We start from the raw sequence: 22478 nt of genomic DNA, 5'->3' as shown, positions 1-22478 counted from the left end.
TGCTCTAAATCCTGTAAATGTCGATTATTTTGAACTGTAAATCATTCAAAGCAAGAATAAAACTATAGAAAAATGACCACAATGGGACTTGTTTAAAACTATATTTTGCGAGCATGTTTACAAAAACCAAACTAGAAGTAACTGCGTTGAAAGTAGTAGATTTGGTGAATTATCTAAAAATAAAGAGAGAATGAATTAGTCATAGTTTGTCATGTGCACGAGCAGGACCGAAGAGGACCGCATTTCTCTTCAGTTTGTATTATTCTGTTCTAGCAAGCACAGCGGACAAAGCCGGGATTATAATCGCACGTGGGCACGGGCGCAGGCAGCTGCAGACAAGTTATTTTTATATTGTGCTCCACTTGAAATAATTGGAGCCTAGCATTCATCTGGTTTTGATGCAATTTACATCTGTATCCAGACGGACTCTCATATACTCTCATAAACCTTCTGACAAATACAGGTAGTGTCAGGAAATAACAGTAAACCTCTGGACAGACTACCGATCGGAAGGTCGGTGGTTCAAACCCCGTCTCCTCTAGCCTGCTTGTTGATGTATCCTTTAGAAAGACGCGGGACCCCGAGGTGCCCCCAACTCATCCATTGGAGTTTGAGTGTTGGGTTAAAAGCACTCGTGCTTGCGTGAATGAGGTTTATAGTAAGAAAGCACCGTGTGTTCAATTAGAGTAGAAAAGCACCATCTAAGTACAGAATCACAGTTCAACTATGTAATATTATGTATTTACGTTTATCCACCCATCCACCCTCTTCTGCTTATCCGGGGCCAGGTCGCGGGGGCAGGAGCCTAAGCAGAGAAGCCCAGACCTCCCTCTCCCCAGCCACCTCCTCCAGCTCATCCGGAGGGACCCCAAGGCGTTCCCAGGCCAGCCGAGAGATATAATCTCCCCAGCGTGTCCTGGGTCTACCATGGGGCCTCCTCCCAGTGGGACATGCCCGGAACACCTCACCCAAGAGGGGGCCAGGAGGCATCCTAATCAGATGCTCGAGCCACCTCAACTGGCTCCTTTTGATGCGGAGGAGCAGCGGCTCTACTCTGAGCCCCTCCCGGATGGCCGCACGCCCCACCTTATCTCTAAGGGAGAGGCCAGCCACCCTTCGAGGAAAACAACGTTTATGTTGTACTAATTTTGAATCGGCAGAGACAAATGCATTTGAATCATGATCATTGTCAAGCGGGGATTTGGAGGTACACTAGCTAAAAAAAAAAAAAAAAAAAAGGTGGGAACCACCGTTTCAGATTCTTGTTGGAAAAGAAGCTCATCTGAACTCTTTGATTCAATCATGGTCAGACTTCCTCCACAGTGACAACAGAAAACCATTACTGAACGATGACTGACATTAACGTTTCTACATAAATCATCAGCCGCATCGCGCTCTATATTTGGGAGGTCAGAGCCTGATGAGAAAACCGCGATGCGAGGCTGCGAGAGTGACACTGCTCCTTTCTGTGCTTTTGTCTCTGCGCCGTTAGTGACTTGTCCTTTTTTTTTTTTTTTTTTTTTCTCTTCGCGGGCCATACCAGAGGATTTTAAAGAGAATAATTCATGCTGTTCATAAAGCAGCACGGCTTCGCTCCAGCTGAAAGGCCGTGACACACTCACGAAGGGAAGAAAACAACACTGGCTTCAGCATGAATCACGGCTCGTGAAAAGGACAAATTCAAAGAGGTTTGTATAATAAGGCCGCTCTGTATCCAGCATTGTAAATTGTTACAGGCTCAGTCACAGCCAGTAATGAGACGCAAACCAGTTTTCTCGACTGGCAGTTTTCCTCTTTTGGAGTAACACTTCTTTCCGTTATGCTAATAAGCTCCCATAGATCTGAGCGTTACTTCCACGTGTGCTGTGGGGGTCACAGCTGTTGTCTTCTTACCTGTCCCATCATGGTCTCCTTGTACTGTTTCTTCTGTGTGACCTTGATGGGTGGCAGCTTGGTGACAGCAGAGACCAGGAAGTTCATCAGGATGTCCTCGCAGTTGGCCAACTGGTCCACCATGTTCTTCAGACTAGTGGGCAAGTAGTTGGTGTACAGGAAGTGATAATACCTGAGAAAACAGGGGGAGGGGTTTAGAGTAATTAGAGATGTTTAAGTCCTTCCTCCTGACTCTAAATAAGGAAACTGCGAGAAGTTTGAGGTGAGGATGCAGGAAAGCGGTGGGCGCTGAAATCTTTAGCAGACCTAACTCCATCGAAGGTCTTTTGCAGTAATGCTCGGAAACCTCTAAATAATGTTAAACCTTTAAAGGGTTAAAGCTGGTTGTGCTGCAAACTGTGCCGACAAGTTAAATGAAATATAAAAAGTTAAATTCCAGATTAAAGCCCATACCATTGCTGAGATGACTGCTGAAGCTCTTGGATGGATTGAACGAATGACTTATTGAAAGTGATTAGGCGTTCGGCTGCGGTGATTGGCTGACTTAAGCTTAATGGACTGCTCCCATCACAGCTGAGTGAAGCCGTATTGAAGCTGACAGGACCGTAGCTGAACTAAACGCGGGAACTACTGAGGGCTGTGTAGCAGACAAATTGACATTTTTTTGGATAAAACATACTCCGTGTCAAAACACTGGTTTCCTGAGGCTGTGCTACGCTGAACATCACATCTACTTTCATAATCTACAGATCACTGCATCAAAGTGTTGTATCAAAAGAAAGACAACTGAACACTGAAGAGCAGAGCAGAGCAACACTGATCCTCGCATAACAGTAGGGGAACGGAGCAAGAGTGAGGAGAATCAAAGAACGATGAGAAATGTTTAACATGGAGGTAAACAGCTGCTTGAGAAGAGCTTAGTTTAAGGGATCGAAGTCTGTTTGGTGCCGAACCTGTGATAGATGGCAGCCCCAGTCAGGACCATCGAATAATCGTTGGTCCATTTGGACGTGTACCCCCAGCGCTCCTTGTTGCTGTCCCAGAAGTGGCTGCGGGCAGGGTAGCCTACGATTCGCTCGGGAAAGCTCTGCCAGATAGTGAAGGCGAAGTCCACCTGGACAGACAGAAATGCAAACATTAATTATACACACTCTTAATTTGAAACTAATGCCGTTCTTTATGGTAATAACATTTTCACTTATTTTTCATAGATCAGTTAGGCCTTGAATAACTTTACTTGATAGGTGATAATTAAAAAAAAAAAAAAAAAAGTTTAGGTTTAGCCACCCATTTCTATTTAAACCATTTTACTATTTTAGCTCTTTGTCCATTATTATTAGGCAACAGCTGCCATTGCAGCACCTTAATTCTTTTCTTTTTCAGCCATTCTGTTGTAGATTTGCTGCTGTGCTTGGGATCATTGTCCTGTTGCATGACCCAATTTCAGCCAAGCTTTAGCTGTCAGACAGATGGTCTCACATTTGACTCTAGGAGACTTTGGGAGTTCACAGTCAATCAAGTCAATTTGATTAGCAGCACCAGGCTGCTGCTGATCCTCCTGATTCCTTTGGAGCTGCAAGGGTGCACTTAGTTTTTCACAGGACTGCATACATAAATGTTTATTTATGCAACTGCAGATTCATACATTATATGGATTTGTTGGCAGAATAACCCTTTCTTTGGAGTAACTGCTCAAGAAGACCGCAGCAGCTTGGTATTATGAAAAGGTGCTTCTTGCTTGGGTATTTTTGGTGGGGAAAAATATATAAATAAATAATAAGAGGATATATAAGAGCTTGGCAGATGTATTTCAACAGAGTAGCAAGATACCTGCTGCACCAATCCAATATCTGGATCAGACAGTGATCCAACCCTATCCAATCGAACCCTTCCCAATCCAGTGAACTGCGAAAACGGGCCGATCTCTCGGCCTGTCATGGCAGAGCACTGATTGGTAGCAGGAGAGCTAAAACAGCCTTGATGTCAACAGCTTTTCTTTGCAGTTAGCCAAAAACTTTTGTAAACTGCAATCAAGCGAGTTGACACAACTGAAAAGCTGCACCAATGATCCTTTCTGTGACTCTCTCTCTGGCTCGCTTTCATTCTTACTCTGTTACGGTGTAATGCTTGTTGGGAAGTTTCTGCTGCACTTTTAACATAAAATGCAATTTATTCATTTACACCTGGCATCAGATCGGTATTGTATCGGAACTGGAAAAAGTTGGATAAATGCATCTCTAATATTCATGCTATTAAGGTCGTTATATACCCTTGTTGGAAAGCGGTGCTGTTAAATATTTTTTTATGAAGACAAATAGAACGGAGTTGCTGCTTTCATTAATCAAAGCTGTAAAACTGTATTTACGGTGTATTGTGTAAGAAAAAAAAGGCAAAGAGGAAATGAAAGCGACTACAATGAGAACTAACAAAAGGAACAACACATCCAAAACACACTCGAGTGAAAATACAACAGATTCAAAACCTCATCAAACACAAAGCAGCCTTTCCTAAGCAGCTGCCTGCAGCCAGCGACTGCAGCGACGATCAAAGCGTTCAATCAAATAATTAGACAAAAAACATCAAAAAAGGTCTGAGCGGCTCCTCAAACAGCCTGCTCTGCATTACACCACGCATTACCACGCAGGAAAATAAATCCACCATAAAACACCATCTATCTGTTCTTCCTGCCAAAATCTGTACATATGAAAAAGCCCTGAAGGAAAATAATGAGAGCTCTTACTTTCTTTAGCCTGCAGTTAAAAAAAAATAAAAGGGATGGGAGCTGAATGATATTACAATCAAAAGGAAAATATTTCACTTGCTTTCATAATTCTGCCTACTTTCCGATTGAAGCGGGAGTCGTATTCAAAGGACTGAAGATCATTGTTAAAGACAGCTCTCCACTTCACCAGCTACACTTAAGGGTGGAGAAAGAATGAAAATGAGAAAAACAAAGACGTCAGGCCAGAAACTCCGCTTGAATCATTTGTTTAAAAGAGAGGGTAGGTGGATGGGGCAGATTACTGCTTTCTACCCATATTATTATTATTATTTTTCTCAAGTTTCCTGGCATTGACGTTCCCTGGGCTCAGAAACTTTGGGAACTGTTTGCTCTCATGATCCAACTGTCTTCCTGGGAGTAACATAGGTCGATTCAGTTGTCGGGGATGGATTTTCCCTTCTGCCTTGCCATCTTGATCTGCCACATAAACTGATTTAATTCTGCTATGTTCAAGGCAGCATCTGGCTTCCCATGGTGCTGCGCCAAAACATATCCCCAGGAAAAAAAGAAAAAAAAAAACAGGAACAGCGCCGCCAGCATGTGGAACAAAAACCCGAAACAGTGCTGCTGTCGAATCGGGGATTGGAGAGGTAGAGCCAAAAAACAGGAGGTGGGCGATGGGAAGAAAAGGAGAGGGAAGGAAAACGGGGAGAAAGGCACATTTGAAGAGAGGAAAAAGCAAGGCCTCGGGAATGAAAATTAGACTTTAAGAGATTAAAGAAACAAGCCACAAATTTAGGAGTGCCAACTTGAAAGCACCAGGGACAAACAGAAAGAAGCTGAAAACTAAAAATGAGAGGAAACGCAATGAGAGAGTTTGCAACTTTGCCTCAAGTGGTGCAGATTGAGCTAAAAGAAAAGTTGCTGTATTTTATTGCAGAATACCTCAGTGGTGGACAGAACGGTGTCTTCATCCAGGCTGAAAACAGCGTCGGTCACAATGGTCTCATAGGGCAAGAAGCGGCTGCTCATCACCTGGAGAGGGGGGGGGGGGGGACACAGAGCACAGAGGGTTAAAAACCACAATCAGTGGACTGACAGCAGGCTCCCCTCTTCAAACAACACTAATATCAGATTTGCATTCATGTTAAACGTCTGAAAGAGCAAATGTAGATCTGAGTACCACAGGAAACATCTCAGACAGAAGCTGCCGATTCATGCAGACTGAACTTGACTGAACATGTGTCACGAGAGTCTCTCTGCAATGTTCAGATCCTGGATTTCAAGGAATTGTTGCACTCTAACAATCACGTGAGCCACTTTCTAATGCTTATTTCTATCAGACGGCAGGAGCAAACTAAACATGGTGTAACGAAGATGTCTTTTTTTTTTTTATTTCTCCTTGACAGGCAAGACAGGCACGGTGCAGCCCCTCAAGTGTTTCCTGCCTTAGGGTCACCTCGCAGGTTAAAAACTCCCAGAAACACTTTTTAAATGGAGACGTGTCTGCACCATCTTTAAACCTGCTGGAGCTAGTTTTTTTCTGGCACCTTGGGGGAAGCAATTTTCATAAACAACGAGATAATATCCCCTTTTACATGACAACCCCCTTTTATGTTGGTATGTTGCAGTTTAGCTGGAATTGTGTTTCTGTCTGCCTGATCAAAGTGAGTTCACTTTTAGCTGTTTGCTAGATTTATATCAACTCCTGGCAGAAGTGTGTCCCTCTTTAGCTGCTACATGCTCCGTTATTCACCATCAGACAGACAGACAGACAATTATCATTTTTGTCTGTTTTATCTAGCTGAAAACGGCAGCAGTGAGCGTAAAGGCTGAATTAAAATCATTAAACTGAGGCTAGAGCCCCACAAACTGAGGTGAAAGATGCTTAGAGGGAAAAAAAAAAAGGCAGAAGAGCTGAGATCTTAACCCTGTGATAAATTTTTGAATAAAAACTGCTTTTTTGCTCCTGATATCCACGACATACATTTTAAATAATTCCTCACAAATTCACGGGATTCAGAGGAGACAAGCCATGTTAGCAAGCAGCTACTTATTTACACAGATCATTCAGGTGGAGGTGTATTTCTGCCCACCCAATCAATATAAACATTCAATTTGATTGCTAGATTACACCTGGGAGGTCCTGCTACATGCTTCGTTACTTCACCAGCTAGCTGCTAACTGACAGACAAAGCTGTCAGCTATTTGAATGGCTAGCTGCTAAGTTTGTGCCAGCATCAGACTGAAGTTGATGATTAGAAGTTCCTCTGCAGCTGAAAATGGCTGCAAAGTGATAACATGCATGTGGACACTAAATTACGACAGTTATTCTAAAAATATCAGTCATAGCTGCTATATGGCTACAACAACATAATGACGGCAACTTTCTTGTGAGGGGGGGGGGGGGGGGGGGGGGGGGGGGAATTGTGGTTGCCTGGTGACTTTTGATGACTGACTGCAAATAGTTCCAGCGACCAAGCTGTTGCCTCCCTGGGCAGCTACTTTCGATTGCACGGCCATTGCACAGGTTGCCCAGAGGAAGGCAACCTGTCTCAAAACAACTGCGGTACAAATCAGAGTGGCTGCGATCTCAGATAGGGGACTGAACTGGTTGCCAGCTGGTTGTATTCTGGTTATCACATATACGAGCAAGTTTGCAGAGCGCCTGTGTCATTTTGCTGCCTTGCAGCAACTTTGTTACTATTTGTGGAGAAATTACTGATTTTCTGTTTCAAATCTGGAAGGGCTCTGGCTGGACTCTTTATGTATCATCACAACCAGATTGGCTGTAACTGCCAACTTTAACTCATTCAACTGCAAATGGACCACAGACTGACTCCATCCTACTGCCGTCTTATCGCCATCACTGTTGCACCAAATTTGTTTTGAAGACAGCAACTGACTGCAAGTGGTCGCAAACCTGGTGCCCATCCTCGAAACAGTTAATTCAAAGGCAACAATACTGCAAGTTCATTGCAAGCAGTCACAATAATTTTGGTCACGCTGCAATCTCCAGCCACTGTTTTCCCTCCTGTACCTGTAGCATCACAGATGAGTCCACCCACACTGAAAAAGCTCACTAGAACCACCAGTAAAGGCAGAGTTTCACCTTGAGATAAATCTTGGAATAAAAAATTCCTTTTTGCTCTCAATATCTGCTGCATGCATTTTTAATGATCCCTCACAAATTCATGAGATTCAGGGGAGACAACAAGCCATGACATCAACAAATAGCGGTGCACAGCGAATGAGAGAAAAGCCAATATCCTACGCTTTACTGCAGGCTGCACCCTGTCGTTTTCAACAGAGATAGAGTGCTGATACTAGTTTCCATTACTGCTGCAGGGTTGACTTGCTCTTTTAAATCAATAAAAACACACAAATGTAGCCAGACACCTAGTGTGAGTCATATGTTTTACATGTGGCCCAAATTTACTTTATCCTTTATCTCTCTGTTGAAAACAAAATATGTATATTTAATGGTAGATGAAATCCAACTGTATAATACATGATGGGCCTTGAATATTTACTGGAGGCGGAGAGAGTGGTCGTGGACGGGGTTTGGTGGGTGGCTGGAAAGATCAACATCTTGAGGATGTTTAGACTTGTTCGGTCTTTGGCTGTGATGAGAGGGATTCAGATGAGAACACGGCAGCTTCTCAGTGACAAAGAGTGAGCATATTGTAAACTGGTTGTGTGTATGAACTCAAACCACCTCCCACGCAAATAGAAAACAGCAGAGAAATGCATAGCTTAAATGGATGTAGACACATCCAGATACACATCCCATACGTGTAGAGAGTCTCACGCACTGTTGTTTAGTTATTCAGCACAGCTCTGAAGGTCAGGCCTCTCTAAGAATTCTTGTTCTTTTAAAGCACCACCTGCACCGAAAAGCCATTACATTTACATTAAAGAGTGGTCAAAGTTGACCTCGTTTCTCTATAAGCACCTGCCATTGTCTGCCTGCTGCGCTTCACTACTGACCTCATTCTCAACTCATCTTCATCACTTCTGCAGGCGAAAGACACCAACAAAAAAACAAAAATAAGGAATTTGTGGGTTCGCAGGCAAGCTGTGGAAAGCCTCATAGCTGTAGTGCTGCAACTCACGATCACTTAATTGTACAAAATAAAGTCATAAAAATAAGCTACACTGTTGACTGGATAGGCACCTTGTCCAAACAAACAGTCAAAAGGAAAGATTTAGAAATGGATCCTAAGTGTGCAGAGAGTTGGCCAAGTGTCGTCTACCTCCCATCTTCGCAAAAACGCAGCAGAGGCAACAAGAGCAGATGAAAATTTCAGCTGTCACTCATATTCTAATGGAATGGAAGAGCCAAGGTTCATGAGTGACAGCAAAAGATGAAAAACGGGGGAGAGAAAATGAGAAGAAAGACGAGAAGCGGTGCCCTCCCTCTCATTTCATTGTCGTCATTACTGCTGTGATGTCCTGCGGGCATGAAGCGCGAAACAAAACAACCCCATCTCTCTGCTCCGTGTGTTTTCCAGTTGTTTTCCACCGGAAAGTGACAGAGAGGATACCAGCGAAGGAGCAGAGGAGGGAGAACAGGATAGGAGACAGGAGGTGAGAAATTGACAACGAGACAAACAGCGAAAAGGGAAAGAGACGAAAAGAGACAAAGAGAGGATGAGAGGCTGATGTTTCCAGGCCCCAGATGGTTTGTAATGTTAGAAGTGAGACATATTAGCCCGGGGCTTCCTGGTGCTCTCCAGGAATGTGAGCTCTTACAGCAGGAATCTGCCTGCAGCACTTCACCTCCTCTCTAAAGGACAGCAGCAGAGGAGAGAGACGGGGAACGTAGGAAGGGAGGACCACCAGTGTGTGTAAACCATATCAAGTGCTGCTGGGATTCTCACACGGCTTAAACCAACAGTCATAAACCAGCTTTTTGGCCACGGTGCAAGAAAGACAGGACGGCAGAGCGTGGAAAAGAGAGGATGTGGTTATAGGATAAAATTGGTATTATTCTGGGTTTTTTCGCCATTGTTGACAAATCCCTTGAACAAACCAAAACCAACAATGCGCCCACATGTCTGTGGTGCTAAGTGCCAAGCTTTCAAATGAAGGCATACATCCTTAAAAAAAAGTACCAAATCCATAATTGTAATTTTTGTTAAGTTATTTGCTGAAACAGCTGGGAACTGCACTTGTTTGGAAATATTTTCCGGCTTGTATTAATAACTCTTTGGTGCTCCGGTGAGTATTTGCAGCAGCAGGCGTGTAGTGCATGTGGGATTATCTCAGTGCCCGTGTTCATTTTAATGTCAAAACATGCCACCCAGTGCATTAGCATGATTCACTGATGTGTTTATATAATCCTGGCGATTGAAGAATAAAAACAAAGCTGAAGAATGATCAATTCGTTGTTTATTTCTCTCACTTATCTTTTCACTAACAGCGGAGCAGGAGGAGGAGGAGGAAGAGGAGGGGGGGTGGCTGAAGCACTTTGAAAGGAAAAAAAATGTAGTACATGTTTTCCTGGGTGTTACTCTCAGTTTGCAGAGCACCTATCTACAGTTTTTTATTAAACTGTAATGGAAACTGCACAGTGTGCATCCTGTAATTTTCTTAATCAGGGCTTCAAACTTTAAATTACCTTCATCTTATCAAGTGTTGACCCACAGGCCCTCACAAAAAAAAAGAAAATAAAATGCTAGTAAGCAAATGTTTTTCTTTCCTTTCTCTTCAAGTGGAAAGCATTTCCAGTGACTTTTGCTAAGCTGATTGTTAAGCTTTTAGGAGGCTTGTGCTTGTCGTGATGCATGATGTTTTACAGAAGTCAAACTGCCCAGAGCAGAGGTAAGACGTGCAGTTAAGAGAGTTTGCTTGGACTCATTTAATAGAGAAATATTGCAAACTCAACAGCCTCTTTATTAGATAAAACAGCTCATTAACGCAAATATCTAATCAGCCAATCACATGGCAGCAACTCGATGCATTCAGGCATGTAGACACGGTCAAGACGCCCTCCTGAAATTCAAGCCGAGCATCAGAATGAGGAAGAAAGGTGAACGTGGCATGGTTGTTGGTGCCAGAGGGGCTGGTCTGAGTATTTCAGAAACTGCTGATCTCCTGGGATTTTCCCAGTGCGGGAGGAGTGCGGCCATCCGGGAGGGGCTCGGAGTAGAGCCGCTGCTCCTCCACATCGAAAGGAGCCAGTTGAGGTGGCTCGGGCATCTGATTAGGATGCCTCCTGGCCGCCTCCTGGGTGAGGTGTTCCGGGCATGTCCCACCGGGAGGAGGCCCCGTGGTAGACCCAGGACACGCTGGAGAGATTGTGTATCTCGGCTGGCCTGGGAACGCCTTGGGGTCCCTCCGGATGAGCTGGAGGAGGTGGCTGGGGAGAGGGAAGCTTGGGCTTCTCTGCTTAGGCTTCTGCCCCCGCGACCCGGCCCCGGATAAGCGGAAGAAAATGGATGGATGGATGGATGGATGGATGGATGGAACCACTTTTAATGTTTACAGAGAATGACCTGAAAAGGATAAAATATCGAGTGGGCGGCAGTTCTCTGGGAGGAAATGCCTCGATGATTCCAGAGGTCAGAAGAGAATGTCCAGACTGGTTAAACCTGACAGGAAGGCAACAGTAACTGAAAAAAACGCCACTCGTTACAGCCGAGGTACGCAGAAGAGCATCTCTGAACGCACAACACGTTGGACCCTGAAGCAGATGGGCTACAGCACAGCAGAAGACCACACTGGGTGCCACTCCTGTCAGCTAAGAACAGGAAGCCGAGGCTCCGATTCACCCAGACTCACCTAAATTGGGCAACAGAATTTCGGGAAAATGTTCCCTGGTTTGACGAGACACTGAGAAGGTAGGGTCAGAAGCACGGATCCACCCTGGTGGTGTAACGGTGTGGGGGATATTTTCTTAGTAAATTTTGAGCCCCTTAGAACCAAATGAGCATCTAAAAGGTCACAGCCTACCTGAGTATTGTTGCTGACCATGGCCATCCTTTTATGACCAAAGTGTATCCATCTTCTGATGGCTGCTTCCAGCAGGATCACACACCACGTCACAAAGCTCAAATAATCTCAAACTGCATTCTTGAGTATGACAATGAGTTCACTGCACTCAAATGGCCCCCACAGTCACCAGATCTCACTCTAATAGAGCTCCTTTGGGATGTGGTGGAACGGGAGAGTTACATCATGGATGTGCAGCTACTGTGTGATGCTATCATGTCGATATGCACCTGTACCATAAATAATTAAGGCAGTTCTAAAGGCAAAAGGGGTCCAAGGGGGGAACGAGTAAGGTACACCTAAGGAAGTGGCTCCTGAAAGTTTTTTTCCAGATTTTTGGAGGGAAAAGTGTTAAAACTATTTTATGTTCAAGTTCTGTTTTCTGTAGAAAAACAACATCCCACAAGAAATCTTCACAAATGCAAAGAAAAAAACATAAACCAAGAGAGAAAGTGAAATGGGAATTTTGTGATTCTTCCAACCTTGACTCGTGACCTCAATATTTCTAACAATCCCGGTAATATCCTGGACAACAAGCAAGAAAAGAGAGTGCGTGGGAAAAAAAGAGATGTAGAGATAGAGAGAAGAAAAAAGAAGATAAAAGAAATGATAAAATGAGAGGATGTATGAGTGGAGAAAGGGATGACAGAGAGATGGGATAAGGAAGAAAGTGGCAGGAAAAAGGCAAGAGGGATGAAAAACCATCCTCTCTCGCTCTCTCTCTGCGGGGTGGAGGAACACAGCTTGGCTCGCCACGGTAAACACATAAAACGCCACAACCACAACAAACCACAGGCTGCCTGGCACACGCGCACAAACACATGCAACAGCAGTGCGCTAAGCCCGTTCTGCTAGCTTTTCACAGCAACACAGCTACACACAGAGGCTTCCCACTGTGATTGACAGCTTGGGAGAAACCACTCAGAGCCACAGGGAGAGGTAAACCATAAACCCAGCCTACCGCCGAGTGACTGACACTGATGTGAAAGCCACTTTCTCTGATTGGCAGGTGAAGTTAAGTCCTTGGGGGGAAGGGGGGGGGGGGGGGGGGGGGGGGGGGGGGGTCTGATGTCCAGGAATACAGATGAGCAACAGATCCCACTTCTTAAGAAAAGCACCTTAAGTACGAGCTTTGAAGAGGGGACAACCCAGCTCTGATCGGAGTCTAAATTCAAATGTCAAACTGTGCGTCCGTGTCTGACCTTTGACTCATACAAGCAGAGGTCACAGGGAGGTTAACATTAGCACAGCAGTGCTTTTCACAGGGCAGAAACTTCAGCTTAAAAGCCTAATGCAGATGTCATAATAAATGTCACTGAGGCATGCTCTGGGTTATGTCTCGCTGGAGGGTTTACTTAAAAACCAGGAAAAAAAAAAAAAGCATTTTATGACACCGCCAGTCATAACAGAGGGAAAAATATCTCCAAACTGACATGCTGAGAAAATTGACGCCCACTCATAAACGCTGCTTTGAAAGCTTTTTCCTCACTGTCTGTTTTCAAAGAGAAGATTTCAGAATTAAACTCAAATTTGTCTTTTTTAACTACGTGAATATTTAAGACTTGTCGATTTATTCAGCTGATTAAATGGGAATTTTTTGTTTAACTAATTTTTTTTCTTTCAAGAAAACATGCCCAAATAATTATCTGAAAACCAAGTGAGGTGTCTCACCACAATGATCTCCCTGCACAGGTATGTGGAGGAAATACATTGAGAATGCCTGGTGTGGGGCCAGGGGCTATTATGAAGGGGCTGCCCTTGTCCTTTAAGTGATTGGTCTGTCTTGGTGACTGGTCACTCCAGAAGCCGCTGATACTGAGTGAAGTTTGAAATAAAGATGATCCCACACTGCTTCAGTAATGTTGAGGTCCGGGCTCTGCAGAGGCCACTCTATGACTGATAGTGTTTCAATGTGTGTTTTTCTATCCAGGTATGATTTTACTGCATTGGCAGTGTGTTTGGGATCATTGGCATGCTGAAAAATGAAGCTGTTGCCAATCAGATTGCTTTCCAGATGGTATTACATGGTGGATCAAAATCTGATGTGCTCATAATTCCATCAATTTTGATAAGATCTCCAACACCACTGGCTGAAATGCAGCCCCAAACCATGAAAGAGCCTCCACTGTGTTTTACAGCTAGTTCTTTTTCCCTTCCTCTTTTGCATAGTTTCCTCACATTTTAAAAAAAGTTTTCAACAAATAGCTCTTTGAAAATCATCTTGTTGGTACAAAAATAGTATATTATGCCTGTTAAACTGTTATTTGGCAGTTTCATTAGATTCAACTAAAGAAATTGGAACAAGGCTGCTAGTCGCAAAATGCCTAAAGATACAATTTAAAATTGGTTCTTTGCTAAGTTGTCTGTTATATACAGAAACAACACTGGTTCATTCTTTGAGTTAGGAGTTTCATGCTTGAATGATTAATGTTTTAAGTGGCTCAAAAAACAAAAAAAACAAAACAGCATTCCTCTGAAAATGGTCGGGTACAAGGACTGGACTGAAAATGAGTGAAAAAGCAGCCAAAGGGAAACCTTCAGAAAGTCTGAAGAACTACTGCTCAAGACCAATTTAAAAAATTACAATACAGTCTGGAAGCAAAATACAAAGAAATGACAGGTGACTCAAGAGTTTTGCACAGTACTGTATACCCTGATATACTGTGTTTCACTCTAAAAGGGATAATAAACTAAAAAAATACCATCATATTATATTAAATAAGACTTAGAACCAAGGATTAATAACCCAAACTCATTGGGAAAATGTTTACTGAGCTCATAAATAAAATGGGCGGTTGGGTCATTTTCTCATACACTTCTATAAAAATCTGACATAATTGCAGGTGTCGCCCCCTGCTGGCCAGTAAAAAGAATGCAGTTATAAAACACTTTTCAGCTAAGCCAGTCATTTACAAATAGTCTATATTTACAGTCCTAATGACTTTTAAATGGCTGAAAGATAAAGAAAATGTTCTGAATGTATTCATGCTGCAGATTACGGCTCAATTGTTTCTCTGCAATGACTTTTATCACTTTCTTTAGCTAATTGGATATTTGGTTACAATCAAAGTAAAGCTACTCTGCCTATGCGCTTAGCCATTATTATCACCTTATCATTCCAATACACAATATGCATTAGCCTTTCAGGCCTTCTGTTTTCAGTGTATATTATTCTAATTACTGAGCTTTAATTAAAACCACACAAACTGTTCTTTAATGGAATCATTGCTACACAAATCGAAACTCATTAAGTCCCAGAAACTCTCAGACTGAATAAAATGTCTCGAGATACAGTAGCTTTACAGAGAATATGTGTAAGATGAGCTACGCAATTAGAAATGGTTAGCGATCCCAGCTTTGAGGCGACTGAGAGGCAGAGCGTGCTCGGCTCACCTTATTCTCTCCCTCGATCACGATTACGGGCACTGAGGTGACTGGCCAGCGGTGCTTTGCAGGGAGAGGCTTGTCGCAGTTCCACAGCACGATGATCTGAAAGTGAGCACAAACAAAGGAAGTTTTACTTGTGCGCTGAATCTAATTTAGCTCCTCAAACCAAAACAACCATTCAGCTTGCTGTTAAATGAACTGGCCTGAGCAGGTGACATTTATGTGACCCGCAGCCAGCAAATGTCACCTTATTACAAGCTGATTAAATGTTTAAGAGACAAAAGGGCAGCTGAAGAGATAAAATATTTCCAATTATGTCCCCAGCGTGCTTTTTACATTTCAGGACCGTAACCAATCTCATCCCATTATCGGGTTTTACTTCTTAATGCTACATCCCAGTGATGCTCCACCTCCCCTTAGATGATGTTTTTAGATTAAAAAGTCATGTTTCCAGCCACAGTCACATCATGTTTTATATGACCCGCAGGTCAGGCGATTCGCCGCGCGACAACGGCAGGCCTCATTAATATTTGATGAAACACACACACACACACACACTTTTATACAAATATGACACGATCCGCGCTGACCTTACACACACATATTTACACACACAGTTACATCCTTCTATCTCGACCCATTCTTCTCATGCATCTTAAATTTGATATGGAATAATATGGCAACAGAAGCTCACTAAACTCTTCTGACTAAACATGGCTGCCTGTCGAACTTTGGATTCCTCCATGTGTTGATATGGGGGGAAAAAAGCAAAACAGGGAAAAAAGTAAAGAACAGATTTAACTGTTCTTCTCAGCTGTAAATTACAACTCTTGGGCTAATAAGTTGCAACGTGTAGAAAGAGTTAAGCTTCAGCCACACTGGCCTGGTCAGTGATGCCCTGGCAGCCATCATTCACAAGGAAAAAATATGCATTCCCTGATTAGTTCATGTGTGGTTGCTGGTTGAAAACAGTTGCAAAGAGGGTGGTTTGCTTGCTAGCAGATTGCCACAGTCACCCATAGTCTGCACGAAAGATGCCAACTTTCCACCAAGCCACCAAGCGGTAGTCGGTAAGTTGAAACCAGCAACCAGCGACACACTTTTTCAAGTTTAACAACCGCTTGGCAATTAGTTGGCAAGTGTCTTCCATGCAGGCTACATTCATGCAATCTCCTGCAACCACACACCAGCTGTTAGGGGAATACACATTTTACCAGGGGTTGTCGCTGACTGGTCTTTAGGTCTGTGCATCTGGGGCCTGACATCAAGGAGTATTTCATTAGTTGTAGGGTTAAAGGTCATGTTTAAAAGAGCACATCATCAGTAACCATGAATGCAATTCCCATATTATTTTATTTATATATTAGCACTAATTAACAGATATCCCTGTCTGTGCATCCTTACAGTTGTGGTTGCATTCATTTTTTTTTTGTCTGTGATTTATAGGTTAAATCCTTTTTGGAGATTTTCACTTTAAGATGAGTGGAAAACATTCAAACACAGCCTGGAGTATGTAGTTAATACCCAGCTGGTGAAGGGGAAACTGATAGGGACACATCATCAACATCCGGTCCTGTTGTGCTCAGTTGGTGTGTGTCAGCTAACATCTGCCCTGCTGGAATGTCCTTGAACAAGTGAGTAAATTAATCCATCCCAGTTCCACTGTGCAGAGCTGCGGCTGACACCGTGCTCAGATGTCCCTGATGGAGGGAAAACCATAAGAATTTCCCTGCAGGGATCAATAAAATTTCACATTATTCTGACATTAACTGCGTCACATGCAGCGGTTTCCCTCGGGAACGCTGCACTCTGACTGGTCCTGCCAAATTACGCGATGGAAGCTATTCAGATATCTGAGTTAAGGTGTTTCCATGTGGCTACGGCAGCTGTGTGCTCGTCTGAAGATGCAATCGGCAGAAGAGGAAGAAGATGATGTGCAGCTGTTTGATGAATTGCAAAATCATCTGAACATAATCAGCAAACACACACACACACACACAAAAAACCCCAAACCCACCCACCCCAAAACCAAAACCACTCATGAGGCCAAATCTGGACAGAAAAAAAAAAAAAAAAAGGCTGTCGTTGTACAACAGGTATACAGTCTGCATGCAAGCACACACAGCTGAGCTGCTACAGCCTTCTATTCCTGTTTGATTAGAAAGACAGATGGTCTCTCTGTCAGCTCACCAGCTCTCAAAGGGTGCTGGTGGGGGCTCTGTATGACTGCATGTGTGTGTCTATATGACTGGAGGAAAAATGGTGAAGAAGCTGTTGTGTATCTGCAGCACGAGAGGAAGAAATGCTTCCCTCAAAAATGTGCATGAACACACACACACACACACACACACACACACACACACACAGCAGGAGGCTGTCAGAATGTGCTTCAAAAGCTTTCTTGTGTCCAATTTAGCCTCCTCCACCCTCTCTGTTCTTTCATTCTGTCCCTTCCATTCATTTATTTATATCCCTTTGCTCATCTGCTCATAGCTCAGCAGCCCCGCTCCTCCTCTCCTCTCCTCTCTCTGGAAGAAAACACTCCGGCTCCGTACCTGGCTCTCCACTCTGCACGCACAGCCTGAAGAATGCAAACACAAAAGCACCTCCATAAAAAATAATAGGAGGGGAGCGTCTACTCATTCAACCTGCTGCTACGAGAGGATGCATCTGTGAATGTGCGCTGATGATGACAGGACGTGTGGCTGGGTTTCACCACACTGAATAAAAAACACCCATCCTCTCTCTCTCTCTCTCTCTTTTTTATTTTTTTTTGGAGAGGGGGGGGGGTCACTGAAATCTCTCAGAAGCAAAGTCTGTCAAAAAACAAAAAGGGTCATTCTTTTTTTCTTTTTTTTTTTCCTTCTACTTTTGCTTTTTCCAGATGAAATTTTGACATCAAGCTTGCTTAACTGTCACCGATTCAACCACGATGGCTTAAAAATTGACAGTTAATAAAAAAGCAAGAAACTCTTTTGTTTTACGTGCACTTTCTTATTTTCTCCAGCTTTCAACTGGATCACCGAATTAACTGAACGGATGATTTTTCTTTTTTTTTTTTTTTTCTTTTTTAAATAAATCTGTCAAGCTAAATTATTTTCCAACAATCAAACAATCTTTTAAGTTTCAGTTGGTCAACATTTCAAGTGTCTTCACCAATTTTGAATTTCAGTGTCATTAGAAATAATACTGAGTCTGTGAAAACTAGAGCCACCCCCCCCTTAGAGCCACAGAGTGTGAAGGTTTAAGGTTTATTTATTGAATCCACCGTGTGAATTATGCTGCTGACACAAAAATGACGTTTGCAGATTCAACCCACTTTTTTCCTTTTTACCATCATAAAAAACTCTGTCCTGTCCTGCTGTGTTCAAAACTGAGCGTAAGATAAAAGGTGAATTAAAGGAGGCAAACATAAAACAGGGACAATATTTAAATACCACTAATTAGCAAGACTTAACTTTTAAGCATTCATAGTGGCAGTTCTTTCAATGTAATATTTATTGTGTAAGAAATCAATAAATTACTAATGTTGACTTAGGCAGAGAGGCATATTTTTTTAAGTCATCAGGTCAGAAGTTTTTTTTGTTGGCTCTATATGTTGAAAGTGTGTTTATTGTTACAATATTTCAAAAGGGACACTGTTCGGATTTTTTTTATCACTTTTTATATTAGTATTTACTTTATTATATCACTGTATTATTTTTATATCACGTATTAAAGAATATTAGTGACACACACTGGATTAATGAACACTGCTTTAAGGTTACTGGGGTAAAGGTAAGGCCTGTTATATCTATTACTCATATATGCTTGAGGCCTTGGTGGGATGCAGGAACACCTTTGGTTCACATGATAACCTCACGTTGTATTTTAGGAAGTCTTATGACTGGTGGGCTCCAAAAGTGGAGTTCTGCAGACCCGCCTGTGCTTTTGTAACATAGATTAGCAGGGGGAAAAATTCTAGCTGAGTGGGGATTGTCAAAGCGGTGTTTTCATAGCAGAGGTTTTAATTGGAAGAGGATTCTTCATTATGACACCTGCCAGAGATGTTGTAAACCACTGAGGTACCCTGGTGACGTATGTTTCTTTAGCCCGCGTGGGACGATAGTTGGCAGAGGCTCACCAGGAGACTGGTTGGGGTTTAAGTTTCAGGGGTTGAGACTTTATGTAAATTAGGAGGGGTCAAAGTGGGCAGTTACCATCTTTAAGATATGTAAATGTTGGCCCGCTCTTTTTACTCTTTCTCTCTTACTTTTAGCTCTTCCCTTTCCTGTCCTCTTCTTCTCCTCTTCCTGTTTCTGCATCTGTCTCTTTGTTTCTCCTGCTCTTCTCTTCTGTGTGTGTGTGTATTCTAGTCTTAACTTTGTTACTGTCTGTGTTTTGTGTAACCAAGATGTCTAATAAACAGCCTGCACCGGAACCTGCTCATCCCAGTGATTTTTTTTTGGAAACTTTGGATTTAACTGGGTTTGAATTTTCATCCAAAAGGAATATGGAGACCTTAAAATTATAACCAACAAAACGAAAAGCTTATCTGATTCAAACTGTATTCAGCTTCTGTTTTTATTTATTCATTTATTTTTTGGTGGCAAGCTGCTTCCCACGGCACCACTATACCTTCAGGGCAGCACGGCGGTGGCGGGGTGATTAGTAGCGTCACCTCACAGCAAGAAGGTCTTGTGCTCGAATCCACCGGCCAGCTGGGGCTTGTTTTGTGTGTGTGTGTGTGTGTGTGTGTGTGTAATTTGCATGCTCTCTCCAGGTGCTCCAACTAATTGGTGATTCTAAATTGGCCCGCGGCATTGGTCGCCACAGCTCCGTACCATTTATACCAGCGCTTGGGGCGTTATTACCCGGTGCAGAATTCTCCAGAATGATAGACAACACGGCCACATCAGCGCCGGTAGAAGTAAAAACCAGAAGCAAAGAAGTTGTAGCTTTATTTTTTTAATTCCACAGTTCTTTTTTTCTTTCAGAAAGCCTTGTCAAAATGGCACAATGGCCCCATTAGCCCTGCCACAGAGAGGCAGCCCGTCCAGGACATACCCTGCCTCTCACCCTATGAACCCTGGGATAGGCTCCAGCCTCACAATGACCCTGAACTGGATAAGTATGAATGGATATTTATTATACAGGCTAAGAAATACATTTATTTAACTTCAAATCTCAATTTTTAATGATTTAGGTCTCTTAAAGCTTATTGTCTATTGTGCGCATGGATGGGGCAGTAATCACTGTGATGGACCACAGCAAAAATGGCCGTAAGGCATCAGTCAATAAGATCGCATGTAGTACCATCATGTTTACATGAACGAGAATGATTAATTAGAGCAATATTTCTAGGAGAAAATAACCTCCAGCATGTGTGCATTACAATTACAAACAAGTGTCCGAAAGACGGCAAGCAAACAAAAGCATGCCTTTAACACAACTCACTATCCTGTACCAACACACATCCATGCACTCACATGAAAAATTTATTCCGCCTACACAAAATACAAACTCACTTGCTCATACACTCTGCTGGCCACACAAACAAACAAAACACACACACACTCACAGGCAAACACAAAAAAAAACAGCCATCGGGGAGCAAATTCCATTTCATTTCCCGCTTTAGTAAGGAGCAAGCAGGGGAATCGATACATGCCATCTCCAGCTGTGCTGAAGGGGGTTTGGCTGCCATGGAGACAGATGTAGCACCGCTACAAACCGCTGCTCTAATTCAATCCACCGAAGTTAACACACAAGTACACAGGGATGGAGGATGAGCTCTGCTGCTGCTGTTGGAAAATACGATTGCATGTACGAGCCACATAATGCAGCACAATTTGGGAGATGGAAGGTGGGGCTGAGTGGAGGATTCTTGAGTTAATAAGCGAAGGTTCACACACACACACACACACACACACACACACACAAATCCCATACCTGTGCACAGTACTGGGACTTGGCCACAGCCGCCAGGAGCTTGAGTATGGGCTGGGACTGGGACACCAGAGGGGAGACGGCGTGGATGACGGCTGAGAACTTCGGGTAGGGTTTAATACCTGAAATGCAACAGACAGAAAACAAAAACAAAGAGCAGACTGTAAGCCATCAGTGCAATTTCAGGCTTCTGAAGAGAGTAAACCTGAATGAGAACTGAAGCCCAGCGTTTCCAAACACCTCCTATCTATATTCAACAGAAGCTGCTCTTTAAACAGAAACAAAATAACAAAAATTAAAATCAGTACGTCAGCAGTTCAGAATCGCGGATTATATAAATGTCGGGGATGAAAGTTTTTCAGACCCTTCTTAAAATATTCAACATTGTTAATGTGTTTTGAAAATGCCAGCTCTTTTGATCACTGAATATTTCATTTTAAAAACTCCTCGGCTGTATCAGCAACCCAATAAACACACGACTGCTAACTGCTGATGTGACTTTAAATTCAGCCTGACTTGATAGAGTAATTGAGGCTGAAAATGAGGAGGAAATAAGATATTGAGCAAGACGGATCATAGAGGACGTCAAAGTTTTCCTAATTTAAATCTAATCTAATCCAAAGCAGCAAAGCATGGCAGGGAAGAGACGGCATTAGATGAGTCTCCTTTCCACCACTGAGCAACTTTTATGAAGAGGAATATACTACGTGGGGTTGAAACTTGGTAAACTATCCTTTCGATTTGTAATAAAAAAGTAGAGTCTGCCGACTTTTTTAACACCCAGGGATGTAAATTCGTAACAAGCTCATAAACAGACTTTCATGAAACATTGAATAAAACCCGGAGCAGGATTACTATCATGGCGCATATTCTAAATTTTGAATGTGCATGCTGTTTTCTGCCTCTTAGCACATGATGCTCACTGGCTTTTATCTCATCCGGCATCAGCACATCTCTTCGGCTAAAACTTTAAAGCAGTGCACCGGGCAGATTAAAGACTGATTCAGCATTTTTACTTACAATGGCCCTCCTTGTCTAAAAAATACTGTATGGACAATAAACTAGATAGATTAGACACTTTAAACTGAATACCAATTAGGGATTGTTTTAATACAGCAGCATCGGTCCTGTAATCTACAATTTGTCTGGCTTGTGATATCTTACATTTGCAAAACATTATTATTAAGCTTTAAAAAAAAAAAACATTAAAAAAAAAGTGCAAGTTGAATGTCAGAAGAATGAAATTCAACATTACAGGACGTGCAAACTTGTTTGTTTTTCTCCCCACATAAATCATATTGATTAAACTTAGGTCTCAGTGACAGGCCTACAGACCAGTGGGCAACCACCTGGCAACCACCTTGCAGGACACGCAAGGTCCCCCTGCTCACAACAGCAAATGTCCAGGCCCCTAAAGACCCCTAATAACCACAGGTTGCTAGACAAAAATGTATATGCCCTGACCAGCTGGCTGTTGTTAAGTGAAATTGGTTGCAAAGAGGTATATGGTGCTGCACCAAAAACCTCCTTGCAATTGCTTTGGTCACTAGCA

The 22478-nt window shown here is 42.9% G+C and overlaps 1 protein-coding gene across 1 annotated transcript in view; it reads right to left on the bottom strand.

The window, feature by feature from the left end:
• The window catches only part of ext1b (exostosin glycosyltransferase 1b), a 128959-nt gene that overhangs the window by 4257 nt on the left and 102224 nt on the right, over nucleotides 1-22478 (bottom strand). The window contains 5 exon segments of the mRNA XM_030741259.1: nucleotides 1894-2065; nucleotides 2847-3007; nucleotides 5561-5650; nucleotides 15005-15100; nucleotides 20930-21048. Of these exon segments, the coding sequence (XP_030597119.1) occupies nucleotides 1894-2065; nucleotides 2847-3007; nucleotides 5561-5650; nucleotides 15005-15100; nucleotides 20930-21048 (638 nt within the window).

This window comes from Archocentrus centrarchus, chromosome 11, assembly GCF_007364275.1.
Source record: "Archocentrus centrarchus isolate MPI-CPG fArcCen1 chromosome 11, fArcCen1, whole genome shotgun sequence".
NCBI classification, from domain to species: Eukaryota; Metazoa; Chordata; class Actinopteri; order Cichliformes; family Cichlidae; genus Archocentrus; species Archocentrus centrarchus.
This window is presented reverse-complemented; position numbering and strand designations above follow the sequence as displayed.